This window comes from Lepidochelys kempii, chromosome 1 (genome assembly GCF_965140265.1).
Source record: "Lepidochelys kempii isolate rLepKem1 chromosome 1, rLepKem1.hap2, whole genome shotgun sequence".
Taxonomy (NCBI): Eukaryota; Metazoa; Chordata; order Testudines; family Cheloniidae; genus Lepidochelys; species Lepidochelys kempii.
Window position 1 is genome coordinate 15,616,938 of NC_133256.1, and position 15,898 is coordinate 15,632,835.

At 44.8% G+C, this 15,898-nt stretch overlaps 1 protein-coding gene across 2 annotated transcripts; it reads right to left on the reverse strand.

Annotated features, from left to right (window-relative positions):
- Positions 1 to 301: 301 nt before the first annotated feature.
- On the reverse strand, positions 302 to 15,785 carry KCTD21 (potassium channel tetramerization domain containing 21). 2 transcript variants are annotated; one of them, XM_073335640.1, is made up of 2 exons: positions 15,661 to 15,785; positions 302 to 4,977 (listed from the first exon to the last, which is right to left on the reverse strand). In XM_073335640.1, exon 2 carries the CDS (start codon positions 4,945 to 4,947, stop codon positions 4,165 to 4,167), a length of 783 nt encoding a protein of 260 aa, XP_073191741.1. In that variant the 5' UTR covers positions 4,948 to 4,977; positions 15,661 to 15,785; the 3' UTR covers positions 302 to 4,164. The 2 variants fall into 2 exon arrangements, with proteins under 2 accessions (XP_073191741.1, XP_073191731.1); XM_073335630.1 differs by having other exon boundaries at positions 15,419 to 15,785.
- Between the last annotated feature and the right edge of the window lie 113 nt (positions 15,786 to 15,898).

Genomic DNA, 15,898 nt, shown 5'->3' on the forward strand with positions numbered 1-15,898 from the left:
ATGAGCTGAACTGGGCAGGAGAGCAGCAGGCTCCTTCCCCCGAGCTGGTGGAAAAAACAGCACTTTTCCAACCCAGATAATATCCTATGTGCCCAGAACCATTTACATGTGAACTCACTGCAGCTGCAATGCTTACAGCTTCCTGTCATCGTTAGAAAGAAACCACTAAGGAATACAACTGTTCAGTTGGACCTGAGCTAAAGAACTTATTCCCAGGAGTTGCAACTAATTGGTACAACTAAAGCCCTAGGTGGCTGTGAGATGTTTTTTAATAGGTTTGGAGGCCTACAAGAAATTGCCAACTGTTACAGGGCTGGGTGTGTTTGTGTGAAGGTGACACTTGCATGTCATCTCGTGAGCTCTCTGGAGCAGGGAACCATTTTATTACACATTTAGAAAGCATCTAGTGGGTGCAAATCGTATAAATAGTATTTAAATTGACTTCTTTTCCTTCAATGCAACTGCTACATCAAAATAATATAGGTGGTTGTTCAAATTTAGAGACTGTGAAGAGCCATGGGTTGAATAGCAGTGTTGCAGTATCTTTGCAAGAATCAGTGCTAGAGGACAGAATTGTTCACAGTATAATGGATCAAACCTTAAAGGGTCAAATGCATCCATACTTGCGTAGATTATAGCCTATGGTTTAAAATGGCTTGGGCTTCTGCTTCATGTCCACACTAGGATTATGCTAAACCAGTTTGGTTGCATTGCCTTCTGGGTAGGTATTGCAGAATTCCTAGTGCAGCTCTCAGAACTAGTGATTCCTGGGTGGTAGTATTATGATAATGTACTGTGTAAAGTCCTAGAAAGGGGGGAAAAAACAACAACTTCAGAAAATACCATTACATTTTAATTTGCTAACAAATTTATGTCCCTCACTGAATTTGGTGCACCACTTGTTACATTTTATTTACTTATTTTTAAAATACACTTTTAGTAACATTATTCAGAACATAGCTATAGTCAGAAAAAAGTGAAACAAATTTAAAATTAAAATGCACAATAAACTCTGTAAGAGTTAGAGGAAATAAAACAGATTATGATATTTTTCAGAAAGCAGTAAGTCAAAAGCATAGCTCTCTTAACAAATCTGGGACAAATTCTGGCCAACTAGAAAATCCTAAAGCCAGAAGCAAGAAAATAGGGGAGAGGGTGCCCAGCAGCCCATTCCTAGACTCATAGCTTCCTTTAGAATCCATGGATATATCACACCACTCCACTCCTAATGTTATCTAGGATAGGAGCCATCAGGGAGTTCTTCCCAAGGAGCAGAGGGGTAGCTGTGTTAATCTGTATCCAAAAAAACAACGGGGAGTCCGGTGGCACCTTAAAGACTAACAGATTTATTTGGGCATAAGCCTTCGTGGGTAAAAAACCCACTTCTTCAGATGCCTGGAGTGAAAATTACAGATACAGATGTAAATATACTGACACATGAAGAGAAGGGAGCTACCTTACAAGTGGAGAACCAGTGCTGACAGGGCCAATTCAATCAGGGTGGACCAGTCCACACAAGAGATCCACTTCCTGGACACTACAGTACAAATAAGTGATGGTCACATAAACACCACCCTATACCAGAAACCTACTGACTGCTATGCTTACCTACATGCCTCCAGCTTCTATCCAGGACACATCACAAGATACATTGTCTACAGCCAAGCCCTAAGATACAACCGATTTTGCTCTAATCCGTCAGACAGAGACAAACACCTACAAGATCTTTATCAAGCATTCTTAAAACTACAATACCCACCTGTGGAAGTAAGGAAACAGACTGACAGAGTGAGATGGGTACCCAGAAGTCACCTACTATAAGACAGGCCCAACAAGGAAAACAGAATAATAGAATATCAGGGTTGGACGGGACCTCAGGAGGTCATCTAGTCCAACCCCCTGCTCAAAGCAGGACCTATCCCCAACTAAATCATCCCAGCCAGGGCTTTGTCAAGCCTGACCTTAAAAACTTCTAAGGAAGGAGATTCCACCACCTCCCTAAGTAACCCATTCCAGTGTTTCACCACCCTCCTAGTGAAAAAGTTTTTCCTAATATCCAACCTAAACCTCCCAACTTGAGACCATTACTCCTCGTTCTGTCATCTGCTACCACTGAGAACAGTCTAGATCCATCCTCTTTGGAACCCCCTTTCAGGTAGTTGAAAGCAGCTATCAAATCCCCCCTCATTCTTCTCTTCCGCAGACTAAACAATCCCAGTTCCCTCAGCCTCTCCTCATAAGTCATGTGTTTCAGTCCCCTAATAGTTTTTGTTGCCCTCCGCTGGACGTTTTCCAATTTTTCCACATCCTTCTTGTAGTGTGGGGCCCAAAACTGGACACAGTACTCCAGATGAGGCCTCACCAATGTCGAATAGAGGGGAACGATCATGTCCCTCAATCTGCTGGCAATGCCCCTACTTATACAGCCCAAAATGCCATTGGCTTTGTTGGCAACAAGGGCATACTGTTGACTCATATCCAGCTTCTCGTCCACTGTAACCCCTAGGTCCTTTTCTGCAGAACTGCTGCCGAGCCATTCGGTCCCTAGTCTGTAGCGGTGCATGGGATTCTTCCGTCCTAAGTGTAGGACTCTGCACTTGTCCTTGTTGAACCTCAACAGATTTCTTTTGGCCCAGTCTTCTATTTTGTCTAGGTCCCTCTGTATCCTATCCCTACCCTCCAGTGTATCTACCTCTCCTCCCAGTTTAGTGTCATCTGCAAACTTGCTGAGGGTGCAATCCACACCACCCTCCAGATCATTTATGAAGATATTGAACAAAACCGGCCCGAGGACCGACCCTTGGGGCCCTCCACTTGATACCGGCTGCCAATTAGACATGGAGCCATTGATCACTACCTATTGAGCCCGACAATCTAGCCAATTTTCTATCCACATTATAGTCCATTCATCCAGCCCATACTTCTTTAACTTACTGGCAAGAATACTGTGGGAGACCGTGTCAAAAGCTTTGCTAAAGTCAAGGAACAAGATGTCCACTGCTTTCCTCTCATCCACAAGGTGCAAAGCAAAGGAAAATCAGGCCCCTGGTCTTTATTGAAGAAAAGTAATTAGAAAACATCATGCATAATCTTATAGAAGGGATGGTTTATATTCCAAAAGGCAAACTATGTTTCGTTCAGCCCTTAATGCTTCATTACCCATCTCCCCTGGGGAGCGTGTGCCCAAAGAGAAGCTGTGGGGTATGGGTAGATGTGGTTCAAACTATTTAGAAGACATTTGGGGCTGACACTCTCTATCCTCTTAATTGTCTCCAGAACAAAAAATGTTTTCAACAGTATCCTCCGGACACACATACCATTATGAGAAAGACCAAATCTAGTTATCTTTAATGCATTAGAGCATAATTGGTAAGGGTTTAAGTGTATCCACAGCATGTTTAAACAAAACCCACGTATACAGCATTATTCTGTTTGCTATGGCATCCTTTGTCATTTGTGATACAAATTGCCCCGTGGAAACATGGCTACTCCAACAGAAGAATAGGACTGAGGCTTCATTACAGGGAAAAGACGACTTCAGTTTAAACACTCTAAGCCAGATTCTCTGCTTCCTTTCATGGTCATTTATACCTGTGTAAAATGTGTGTGAAACCTCTATCCTGCTGACCTGGTAGCATTCTACATCCACTCTGGCCAGGTATAATTGGCTACACAATGTGCAACATGGTGGAGAATCAAATCCACTGCACTTAGTACAACTCTGCAGCTCTATAACAGTGCACTGGATAATCTCAAGGCGATCTGTAAACCTCATTAGTTAAGCCTCACGGAATTCTTTTGAAGTAGGTTAAGTATTATTATCCCTGTTTTCCAGTGGGAAAATGGAGTCAGAGAGAAGTTAGTGACCTGCCCACAATCACACAGCGAGTCAGTGGCGGAGGCAGAAATGGAACCCAGGACTCCTTAATTCCTAGACCCTGCTCAAGCCAATAGACAGCATTCCATCCATCTAGACTATAGACATATTCTGAAAGGTCACTGGTAAATTCAGTATAGGAAAATCAGCTCACAGTTAGTGAGTCTTAGTACACATTATCACATGATTTTATATTAGGCTGTTTGTTACAGTGTCTTGAAGCGGGTCTTAAAATGAAACACTGTGTTTGGTTACGTCTATCCTGATATCATAATAACAGGCTATTTCTACTTGTACCGAATTAGTCGAATAATCTTATTATTCATGAAATCAGAGGCATGCGGGTGGGAGGAATCCACACAAAATCCATCACTCATGGCTATTTTTAGCACCTCTTCTACAAATACCTGGAAGCTATTAATTTGCTTATTAGCTGGTACCACCCAAAGTCTCTTTAAGTTCTGTCTAGTGTACTCCTCTTCTGGCAGGCCTTCCACAGTCGCGACCCAATCCAAGGTCAAGTGATTGGGGTCCTGCAGGTAGCTGGATATTGAAGACAGGTTGCCATTGAAGCAATAGTAAAGTCTGGAACCCAGCAGCTTCAAGAAAAGAGATGACGTGCTGAATATGTGGGCGCTAAATACTTCCATGTTGGAGGAAGACAGGCTGTAGATCTGGGGCGCTTCCCGAACAGTGAAATGAACTGTCTGTGTCCTCTGATCCAAGGTGATGTTGAGCATGGCGTTCTTCTCAGCTTTGGAGAGCTCCACCTCCTTCTCTTGCAACGCTTCAATCAGTGGCTGGACCTGATAAAAATCTGCCTCCCGTCGTAGCAAGCCCATTTCCTGGAAGTCTTCAGGGAGGTCCAGGTGGGAAGTTCTCAAGAAGTTCAGGATGTAGCGGAACACTTTGCCATCTCTGTCAATGAAGCAGTTGCCTTGGCTATCCCTCTTGGTTGGCATCTTTCCACTGAACATGGCACCCAGCATGGAGTCTGGAAAACTAGTCAGGGTAGACAGGGAAGTGGTGTACAGTTTTCCTCCAACATTGAGAGTTATAGGTTCTGACATGATGAAAAAGTCACGATGCTGGGAATAATACTGGGGGGGAAAAAACAAGACAACATGTTTAGGGGTTCAGAACAGCCACTTTGGGGAATATCCTTGATTTACAAGGATATACATCTATTTCTATGTCTATATCATTATGAAAACCACAGAAGCTAGAGATGGGTAAAGTTTTAGAGGTCATCTTGGACATATGGGAGAGAAAGACAATTTTGTTCTGGCTCCCAACAGATATTCACAACGGCTTTGTCCAGTTCATTTTAATAATGGTCTTAAGTGAGGTACTTCCATCACTTCCCATCCAAAATGAGGGTAAAATCCTGGCCCCACTGACTTCAGTAGGGCCAGGTTTTCATCCTGGGTCCACCCAATCCCATATCCCTCATGCACCCAAAACTTCCACTGAGCCACACAGAAGTTTGGGGTGCATAAGAAATAAGAGATCAGGAAACTTGCATATCTTTGGTGTTCCCTGCATGTGCTCCATTTAGAGCGCAAGGGTGTTACCAGAACCACAGAAGTTACCATAGCAGAACATCACAACACTGCTTTGTGTTGTCTTCACCATGTTACACAAGTGTGCGACGGTGACAAGTCCTAATCACACAAACGTCGCAATGCACAGTCAGGATGTTGTGCTGCCAAACACATATGACTCCATGCAATAATTAAGTTGCTCTCCAGTTCTTCAAGGTTCATTACAATCCCAGTCTAAGAGGTTTCATCGTTCAGAAACATTCCGGACCATGTCTCCAACTAATTTAACCCAGCGTAGTACCACCGCAGTCAATGAGGATTTTCAGCAGCTGAGGATCTGGTGCTCAATCTAGTGTTTCCTTTCCTCAGCTTCATGTTCCTTCTAGCTGGGGGTTCCCAGTCCAGTCTAATCAATGGCTCCCCCTCCCATCCAGAGATACAAGGTAACTGTCTTCTACAAGCTCATGCTGCAATACGTGTGTTCATTCCATAGACAGCTGCCACATTGCTCCCTGTAGAATACACTTTGAGTGGAGGCATTTCAGTAATTAAATATGGAATAATGAGAGATACTGTGCCACCATTATTGGCTCTGTAGTCATATTAATACACATAGCGACAACATGATCTTACACTCTAAACTCAATTCTCCACTGGCTAATACCAAAGACAGTAACCGTGCTCCTCTCTCCTTTCCTCCAAGGATCTCCAAGCACCTGCAGACATTTGTAAGTTAAGGTTCACAATACCCTTGTGAGACAGGTGATTGTGATCTCCATTTTACAGAGGAGGAAACTGAGGCACAGAGCAACTAAAGCCTCGATTTTAAAATGTGTGTGCACTCAACTCAAGACTCAGCCTGGTTTTGGAGAGCCACTGTGCACGCATTACTTCAACAGGGGCAGCCGGCATTCAGCACCTCTGATTAAGATAAGGTGTTAGGGATCTGAAGCTGAGTACCCAAGAAGGGAGACACCCCTCATTAATGGACACTTACATTTTGATCTAAGCAACTTACCGAAGGTCACAGAGGAAGCCATTGAAAAAGCCCAGATCCAATTCCCAGCCTTTTGTCTAAACCACAAGTACAGCCTTCCTCCTCATACCTGACATTCCATTAACCCGTGATGTACATTAACCCATTAATGGGTGGAAGGAATCAGATCTGCTTGAGCACATAGCAGCTCTCTGAGCCTGCGGAGCTCTTTGCATATAAGATCACTGGTTAGATGCCTGCGTATAGCTCGTGATGAAGGCCTTGAGCTTTAGTACCAGCCCCACACGTATTTAATAAAGTTGGGCAAGAACTCCGGCATATAGACAGACACAGTTCACTACAAACCCCACAGTACCTGTGGCACATTCCCATTATTAGCTACAATGGAATGTTTCGTGAAAAAAAATTAGTTCCTAGGATAAAACTATTTTTTCCCCAACCTTAAACCCTGCTCTCCACTGAAGTGTCAGCATATTCCACTGCTCATGAAGAATTCTATCTACAGCTTTCTGCTTATGTAGAGCAAGGAGATGAGTCAAAATTATATGAGGGGGTGGCCTGCCCTGGCTCTGCAGTTCAATTGACAGCTATGAGTTTTCCCAAGAACTGATACTCTGGCTGTAAAAAATTGTTATGAATGAAATGTGACATTCCAGAGATCTGCCCAGGATGAATTTTTTTTTTTAAAAGTTTAATCAAAGAATAAAATCACCATATCCTACTATATGGAACACAGAGAACAAGCCCATTCCTTTGTGTTATTACCACACTTCTCACCCTCTTTGCTGGTCCTGACTAGTTGGAAAGAGAAAAGTGTGATGTTTTCACTTAGTTTGTGGGACAATCTTCACTTTGGCACCATTGAGTGTCAAGGATTATAAAGTGAAGGTGGCTGGTTCAGATAATTAGCGATAGGATATAGACCATTTTCTCTCTAGGTCCTGGTTCAAATCCAACCCATGTTTATACTGACACAAAGGCTGTTTGGTACCCTATATAATATGAGGTTTGGGGAGGGTCTCTCAGTCCAGTTCCAATGGACATAACGTAACTGGCCCCTTTGTTGTTAGTCTGAGTGGAAGGGGCCAAAGATTGAATGGAAACTAACCTGCTCTTTCATCCCTGAAGGTAGTTACTTCCAAGTCCACATGAAGAACAGCTATATCCCAAATAGAGCATGTCGGTCTCCCAGGGTATTCTAATTTTTGCACACACTGAATTCATTTAAAAAAAATTTCTGGATTGACTAAGACATGAAAATATTTTAAAAACCCCAAAGCGGATTAAGTTTTCAGATTTTTTTTTTTTGCACTCTGTAGCCAGTTGTCTTGTAAAATTGAATTTGCATACAATAGGCCCAATGTCTGCTTTTGTTTCCACTTTTCATTTCATTTATAAAGCTTCCTATCTTTGCAATGCTGTACAAACAAGGCAAATCTGATTATCTGGCAGCCCAGGACAACCAAAAACCCCAGTGCAAATGACATTTAATTAGTTGCTAGCTGCTGGACACACCACTGACTTGACCTTATTGACCAACACATCTGACCCTAGGCTGAGAATGAAAATGAGCCTCTTGCCTCACTTTCCCTGTAAACATTAACTAAAGGCAGATGAAATGGATGACTTGGCAGTCTAGCCTGCTGCTTTGCTGAATTCCTCACCCGGGCATGATGTGTGGGCCCCATCCTGTACTATCAGGATCATGCATGTAGCTAATGTAATAATAAATAATAGCTAGCTCTTATACAGTACTTCTAATGCAGGACTTAACTGCCATTCAGTAGCATTTATGAAGGAAGTGAGGTGGGCAGATGGCACTCAGTCTTGGATCAGCAGCAATTCTCAGCAGATGCACCCAGGATAACTAAGTGCAGATAACTAAGTGACATGCATGCAACGAAGGGGGTATTCATCCATGAAAGCTTATGCTCCAATACGTCTGTTAGTCTATACAGTGCCACAGACTCTTTGCCACTTAGATTCTCTTCGAGTCAGAGACTTACCACATCACAACTTGGGGCTTGACTATATGGCCACATTGTGCAGGAAGCTGGTATGTAAATCTACAGTGTCATAACCAGCCACACACTCACTGTCCACATGGACCCTGGTGACACACACTAAAAATTCCATACTGTGCTTTGATCTACTGTGGTTTCAAACAGCAGCAGATTAAAGTACACTACAAAACTTTTAGTACACAGAGTCAATTATTGCATGGCAGGCTAGTGCGCTTTAGAATTATACCTCATCTTGCCACACACTAACTCGCAATGTAGACAAACCCTTAGAAACAGCAACAATTAATTTTAGCAATGACAAAAGAAAATATTCAGTCCAGTCATGTATTTTTGCAGACAATGAAATATGGAACCCAGGTTACCGTGGGACAAGTCACCTTAATAAAGAACTCCCTGCCTGTCCAACTGGATTGAGAAAGGGGCTCAAGATTTCTAGATAAAAACGTAGAGAGAGATTGTCCCCACTGTCTATACACCGCTGTGGCCCCTTAGCCAGGTGGGGGAGCATTCCATCAGGACAGGCATGACAGAGAACAGCTGTCGGCCGTCCTGGACAAGGCCCAGAACATGTGGTGTATCAAGTAGAGGGGAATCTCCATAGTAGAGACCATGGAGCAGCCACAGCTAACCTAGGCAAGACTGCTGAAATTTAGAGCAGCTCTCTAGGCTGCCTAGGTCACACCAGCCCAGAACTGGGAAGGTGCAAAGGTGTCTTAAAGCACCTTTGTCTCCTCTTCTCTATGTACCTCAGCAGGTGCAGCACACAATGTGAGAACAGCTGTCTTGGCTGACATGCTGGGGATGGAGCCTGAGACCTCCAGACCTAAAGTATGAGTCTCTATAGCTTGAGCTAAAGAGCCAGGCTTGGTAGCTGGGGGCTGTGACAGACTCACTATCCTCTGTGGATGGGGGCCAAAAGAGTGGGGTGGGGACACGTAACACACACTGAACAGTGGGTTACACCAGTACAGAATCTCACTTCAGTATATTTAGCCCTTCTATAGCCCCCTGCCATTCAAGGATCTCAAAGCACTTCACAGTACAATCAGTAACTACCCTCAGGGAGGCAAGTAAATAGCATTATCTTCACTTGGGTGACCAGATGTCCTGCTGTTAGGGGCTTTGTCTTATATATGCCACTACATCTCCTCTCCACTCCCTCCCTCCCCCTAAAAAAGTGTCCTGATTTTTCAGACTTGCTATTTGGACAGCGAGGCAGAGAAAGTTTAAGTTGTGTGACCTTGGGCATGCAGCATTTCAGTAGCAGAAATCTCTCTCTCCCAACTCCTAGTCCTGTGCTCAAGTCACTAGACAGCTTGTCTCTTGGAACAGAATGACTGAGACATGCACTGGATCTGTAGTGCCCATTGTAGGCTGTAATACCGAACTGCAGCCTCTTTGCTGAACAGAGCCAGGACATACGGTATGCATGATCTGCTAATACAAAAAAACCATAGAAGCTCACTCCAGTTCTGCTAGCTCTGATGAGTTTTGAAATGGCATTTTTGATGGGTTTTTATGAGCACTCTTCAGAACATTGACCTCCTTTAGCAAAAACAAATCAAAGTCAAAATCTGTTTGTGGGAAAAGCTTATTAGATAGAAAATGGCCTGAATGTCTCTGTTTTGATATCATGGAGTTTTCTTCTAGTCCTACTGCTTTTGACTTGGCAATAGTGTTTACAAATGTTGCAGAGGTAAGAGTTTATTTCCCAGATTCCTTTGACTATAATCAGTGCAGTATCAGTTTAATACCCAATACATTCTCCATCAAAGGCCTAAGTCCTGTACTTGCAGGGGGACAGACTCCTTGATCCCATCTTTCCCCTAAAAGTAAGCTGTTTCATTATTTTTCTCAGTGTTTTCTGTGTTGGAGTTTCTTCCCATTCCTTGTGTGTGTTTTTTTTCCCACTCCTCCCCAAAAATATCCTTTTTATTTCTGTCAGTTGTCCTTTCCTCCCTTCCTCCGCACCATCCCATCTCTTTTCCCTCTTCCAAAGGTCATGTGACCCTCCCTTCGGTCAAGGTGGGCTTGTCATGGATAGTGGAGCTCCCTCTGCTGCTCCTGCAGTTGGCCTGAGGTAGCTGCAAAAAGGCCCATCTCTTCCTCTCCCCAGCCCTTGCAGTGGTCACAGTCCTTACTGGCACAGGGAGCAAGCTTGGTCTTGAATATGGAAGTGCTGTCATAGACCACCAGGCCAGCCCCACTCTGTACAAGTCTCACATCCCATGCCAGCTATCTTCTATCCTTGATCCTCACTGCTTACCCTTCTGTCTTTTTGCTCCCCATATCTTTGTGTGCTCCCATCTCCACCCCTTCCCTGTATCCCATCTCCCCTCTCTACTCTTGGATCACATCATCACTAACAGGAGCAGAGTGAAACTCATGCGACACTGATGAATATCATTCTACTGCTTGGGAAACAGCAGGGTGCTGAGCCAGTGGAAGATGCACATTAGCTCATCTCTTCTCTCCCAACTGTGTAACTCAGATTGCTCTGTGGGTGGATCACCCCACTGCTCTTGTACTACACTATCCAGCAGGAGCAACAGAGTGAAAATGCCTAGTCTTGCATCAGTTTTACTCCGCTGTTGCCAGCCCCAGTGTGGAAATGCACAGATGGGATGGCTGCCATATTACACCGTGTTCAACCCCCTAGATACTAGCAGACAGCAAATCAAAATGGTTTAAAGCAATTGCATGTAGGATGGGCTTACAAAAAGTACATACTGCCAGACGAATCTGACTGCATTATTGGAGCTTAATTCTAGCAAGAAAAGCAATCTGATCAATGCAGCCAGAGTCTCACTGAATTCAGTAGGACACCTCATTAGCACAAGGGCCTTCTTACATGGGTCAGATTGCACCTTAATGCAGAAAGGGAAAGTGGCACATGCAATCTCATTGGATTCTGGTAAAGCATTTTATACAGTGTCAGTGGACCACAAAATCTTACTCAAAATTCATTCAAATTAGCTTTGGTAGAACACAGTGATATGGCTTAAAACTAGGTAAAGGACCAGCAAAGGACAATAGTAAAACAGCATGTTATCAAGTCAGAGAAGGTGCCTAGTCAGATACCACAAGATACAAGTCTGGTCCTGTTGAACATCTTCACTGATGCTATGGAGAAAGAACGTTAATGAAATCTGCATGATACCAGATAGGGAGGAATTGCAAATACCAGTGAGGAGAGACAGAGGCAACCAAACAGATTAGAAAGTATCAAAGTGAGGTTTCAGTCTGGAAAAAAATGCAAATCAGTACCTCTGAGAACAAATATGAATGTTCACTGGGAGAGAGACCCATGAAAAGCAGTCATGCTAAGAGAGACAAAGGGGGTGATAACATTAGACATGAATCTTCAATGTGTTATGGCAGAGGGAAAAAAGACCACTAGCATTTTGGGCTGCAGAGGCATTGTCTCATAGAACAGAGAAGTAACAGGCTGTGGGTGTCTTCTCACCAGGAGGAGTTTAACACAACTGGAAGAAATTCAGAGCAGTAAAGTAACAGGCATCTGTGAACTGGTGGCATTGGATGATAATGAAAAGTTAAGAGAGCTAAATATGGGTAGTTTAAGAGAAATCTCAGGGTACCAGACAGTCTGCAATATATACACCAGCAAGGGAAATGAATTATTTAGGGTGGTACAATGGAGTATATAACTAGCGGTTATAAAATGAAAGTAAGAAATGGAACATTTATGCTAAGTATCAGGACATCCGGACTAAGATCTTTGGAATAATGCTCAAGAGGTGGGTCATTTTAAAGAAGAAAAGCGAAGAAATGTATTACAGGGAATAATTCTGCAGTAGCAAGGAATGGATTGGCTCCATCTAATAGGTAGCTGTGGAAAAAATTCTGACCATCTGTTCATGGGCAGCTAAGACTTTAAATGTGGTGGTTTTACAAGAAAACATGGTTGTTCCAATTATTAGGCTCTGGTCTCATTCTCATACTAGAGTACATTAAAATGAAATATTAGGGCTGTTGCGATTGTTCAAAGGCAATAATTAGAGGCATTATGCTTGTTCTGTTTTGGAATTCTCATGTTTAGAATGCATTGCTCTCACTTGGTCTTATATGCTTTATTTTGTTGCTTTAGCATTCATTAATTAAAAATGTCACTTGCCAACAGAGCTCTAAAACTGTGCATCAGAACTGAGACCATGCAATACCCTATTTCAAGTTCAGGTAAAAATTCCCATACTTACAAAATACCTAGATACTATGATCAACAGTGCCCTGCTTTGAAATCTAGATCTGGTTGCTCAGTCTAACCTGTCATTCATGCTCTCTGCTGTTGAGCACTCACCATGACTGTGTCTATCTATGTGCTTTGTTCCCCATCTCCATTCAAAACAGTATTATTATTAGCAATGCCTAGAATCCCCAGTGAAGGATCAGGGCCCCATTGCGCTAGGCACGCTTCAGACAAACACCACAAAAGACAATCCCAGTCCCTAAAGACTTACAGTTTAGGTGCGAGGCAGGGTGTGACAGGTAGACAAGACAGACCAACAAGGTAGGAGTGGGAGAAGTACCCAAATGAGCAGAGTTTAGCTGAAGAATAGAAGTGTCAGCTCACCACTTACCTAACCAATGCCAGCTGGCAGTGATCTGTAGGTATCACAGCAGAGGTAGGTTTTAAGCAAGGATTTAAAACAGCATCTGCAGAGAATAGCTTAATGGGGATGGCAGGCAACTATAGTTGGCCATTCACTCATATCTGCCTCAAGTCCTGAAGTGAAGGCTTTCCCGTATATATTTGCGTGGGCTTAGTTTGATTGAGCTCATTGTGGAAGACTCATGCTCACCCACACCAGTGATGGAGGACAATACGAGCACTATTTCCACCAAGAGCTATCTATCTTGAAAGACAGAGGGCCCCAGTAGTTAACTGCTTCGCTAAACCTGCATGTGCCCTGTCTTTGCTATAGGTCTGATTTTGTGCAAGAGGAATTTTCAAGGCAGTCACTAATTCAGGGCCTTCACCTCTTTCCTTGCTCACTCTGTATCTGGGTGAAATGGCCTAGCCTAGCACATGGGATCTTGACTGGGGGAGGGGAGGAGGAGATCAGAAGATCCCAGCAGGTCCAGGGCTGGTCATGACCATCCTCCCTTTCTTTATGGCCAGACGAAAGGGATGTCCTCAAATTCTATTTTGTTGTTACATAGCGTCACGATTTGGAAAAGGTTGAGAGCACTGGTCTAAGAGACTGGAGAGCTTAGAGGAAAATATGGTGGGTATTATCAGGGCCTCATCTTGGAAAGCCCTTTCCCCAAGTAGACATGGAGAAATTTCTCTGCAAAACAGACACACAAGCAACATAAGCACGAATGTTCATTTCATCACATTCCCCAACTTCCTTGCCTTTAGCAGTCAGCTTTGCACCATTCCTCAATCCCTCATCAATTTAACACTGAGGAGTGGCTCAGCATTATCAAGTGCCAAAGAAGTGCATAGAAAACTGCTTTAAAGCATCATAAGTGGTCAGAAGCAGCGCTTGGTTCTCGCCACAGTGCTGGCACTTGTTGCTTAGAGGTAGAGCTAAAGGTAAAGGGATAAAGGTTGTGGATACTGAAACCAAGCAGAGGGTTGCCCTGGGTGGGGGACAAAGGAGAGGAAGACAGGGTTGGAGCCCACTGGGGGTGAGGGGGGGGAAGAGGACAGAGGTAAAATAATGGGTCAAATTGAGGCAGAGGAGTGAAATAATCAGTATATGGGGGAGAAGAGGAGAAAGAAATGAAGCTCAGGAATTGCTGAGGGTGTTGGGAGGAGGGCAGGGAGAAGAGATCATGGAGGAGAGAGAAAAGAACCAATTGCAAAGTGATCCGAGGATCAGGGCAAAAGCCGAGTTGTAACTCACAGCTCTGATGTGACCCACCCCTCAGAAATGGGCTCAGGGGACCATTCCATTTGGTTTGTAAAGTCACATATTTAGGGAGGAAGCAGCCAACTGCCAAACTGAACCTTCGATATATTCAAGAAGCTAAAGCAACCCCCCCCCCCGAATCAACTTAAGCATACTCTTAATAAAGCATTTCACATGCTCTTCAAAGTCCTGGCCAAATTTCCCATAGGGAACTGCATTCCACCCATCTAAAATCCTCCGGGTAGCTACAATGGGATACTATATTATCTCCTGTGCTGAATTGCTGGGTAGACAATTGAGTGTAGGTAGACATATTAAGTTTGTACACCTACTAATTGAGTGGTTACTTAGTTCCTTCTTACCCCAATCATTTCCAGAGGCAGCCCTGCCATCATAGATAAGATTATCACTGACACAATGAATGCAGTTAGAGAGAGAGATGCAGTTTTGTGTTAACTGATGACCAAACAAAAAAACAAAACTAACCTGCCAGTTGTCATCAGAAACTAAACCTTACCAACAAAAAGTGCACTTGGTTCTATACATGGACAACATCTCTCTGTCTGTACCTATATGTTATTAACCACCAAAGGTGGGCACGGTCCAGTACTAAGCAAAGCAAACTGAGCCCTGTATAAAGAAAAGGAGTACTTGTGGCACCTTAGAGACTAACCAAGGTGTGAGTCTCCTCACAGACTGGTGTAAATCAAGAGTAATTCAAATGGTGTTACACTGGGGTAAAACTGGTGTGGGTGGAGAATCAGGTCCATAGCTTGGTATATGGAGGCAGCTGCTGCTAACGAACCCCAATCATCATTTCAGTCCACACTGGGTAGTCAGTCACTGAGAAGGGAGATGTGTATAAGGACCCCAAAGCACTAGCGTTATTAGGGAATTAGGGGGTCCCTAGTGCCTTAAGGCTTCCTTCCCCACATTACAAACTGCTACTATTACCCAGCAGCAATGCTGTCTGCTTGTTTGCAGAAGGGGCTGGGAGTCGGGCTCGACTCCCCGCTCTGCCACTGGCCCTGGGCGAGTCGCTCCACCGCTCCGCACCTCAGTTTCCCCTTCTGCGAGAGCGGGGTGAGGACACTCACCTGGGGGCGCGGGGGGGGGAGCGCAGGCCGGCACGGGGCTGTGGCGATCCCAAGGGCGAGTCCAGGGCTGCGGGGCGCCGCCGTCCCCAACAACGCACAGCACCAGCCTGGGACCTCGAGCCCCCAGTCAGTCCCCGCGGGGGCAGAGCCCAGGGCCGGGAGGGGGCCCCGGGACTCACCAGCCCCGCAAGCGTCCCGCTCCTCGGGGACACCCCAGCCCGCGGCGGGACTGCGGCACCCACCTTGGCCCCCGCGCTCCGCGGGCCCCTGTCCCCGGCGCGGGCTGGGGGAAGCGGGACGAGCCCAGCGAGGGTCGGCACGGCAGAGGGAGAAAGGCTGGCCGGCAGGATCTGGAGGCCCCGCAGCCCTCCCTGGGACTTGTAGTTCTCAGGATGCCAGGTCTCCAGCCAGGCCACGGGAGCGGGGAACTACAACTCCCAGCAGGCCCCGGGGCAGAGCCGGCAACTCGCCAGCTGGTGT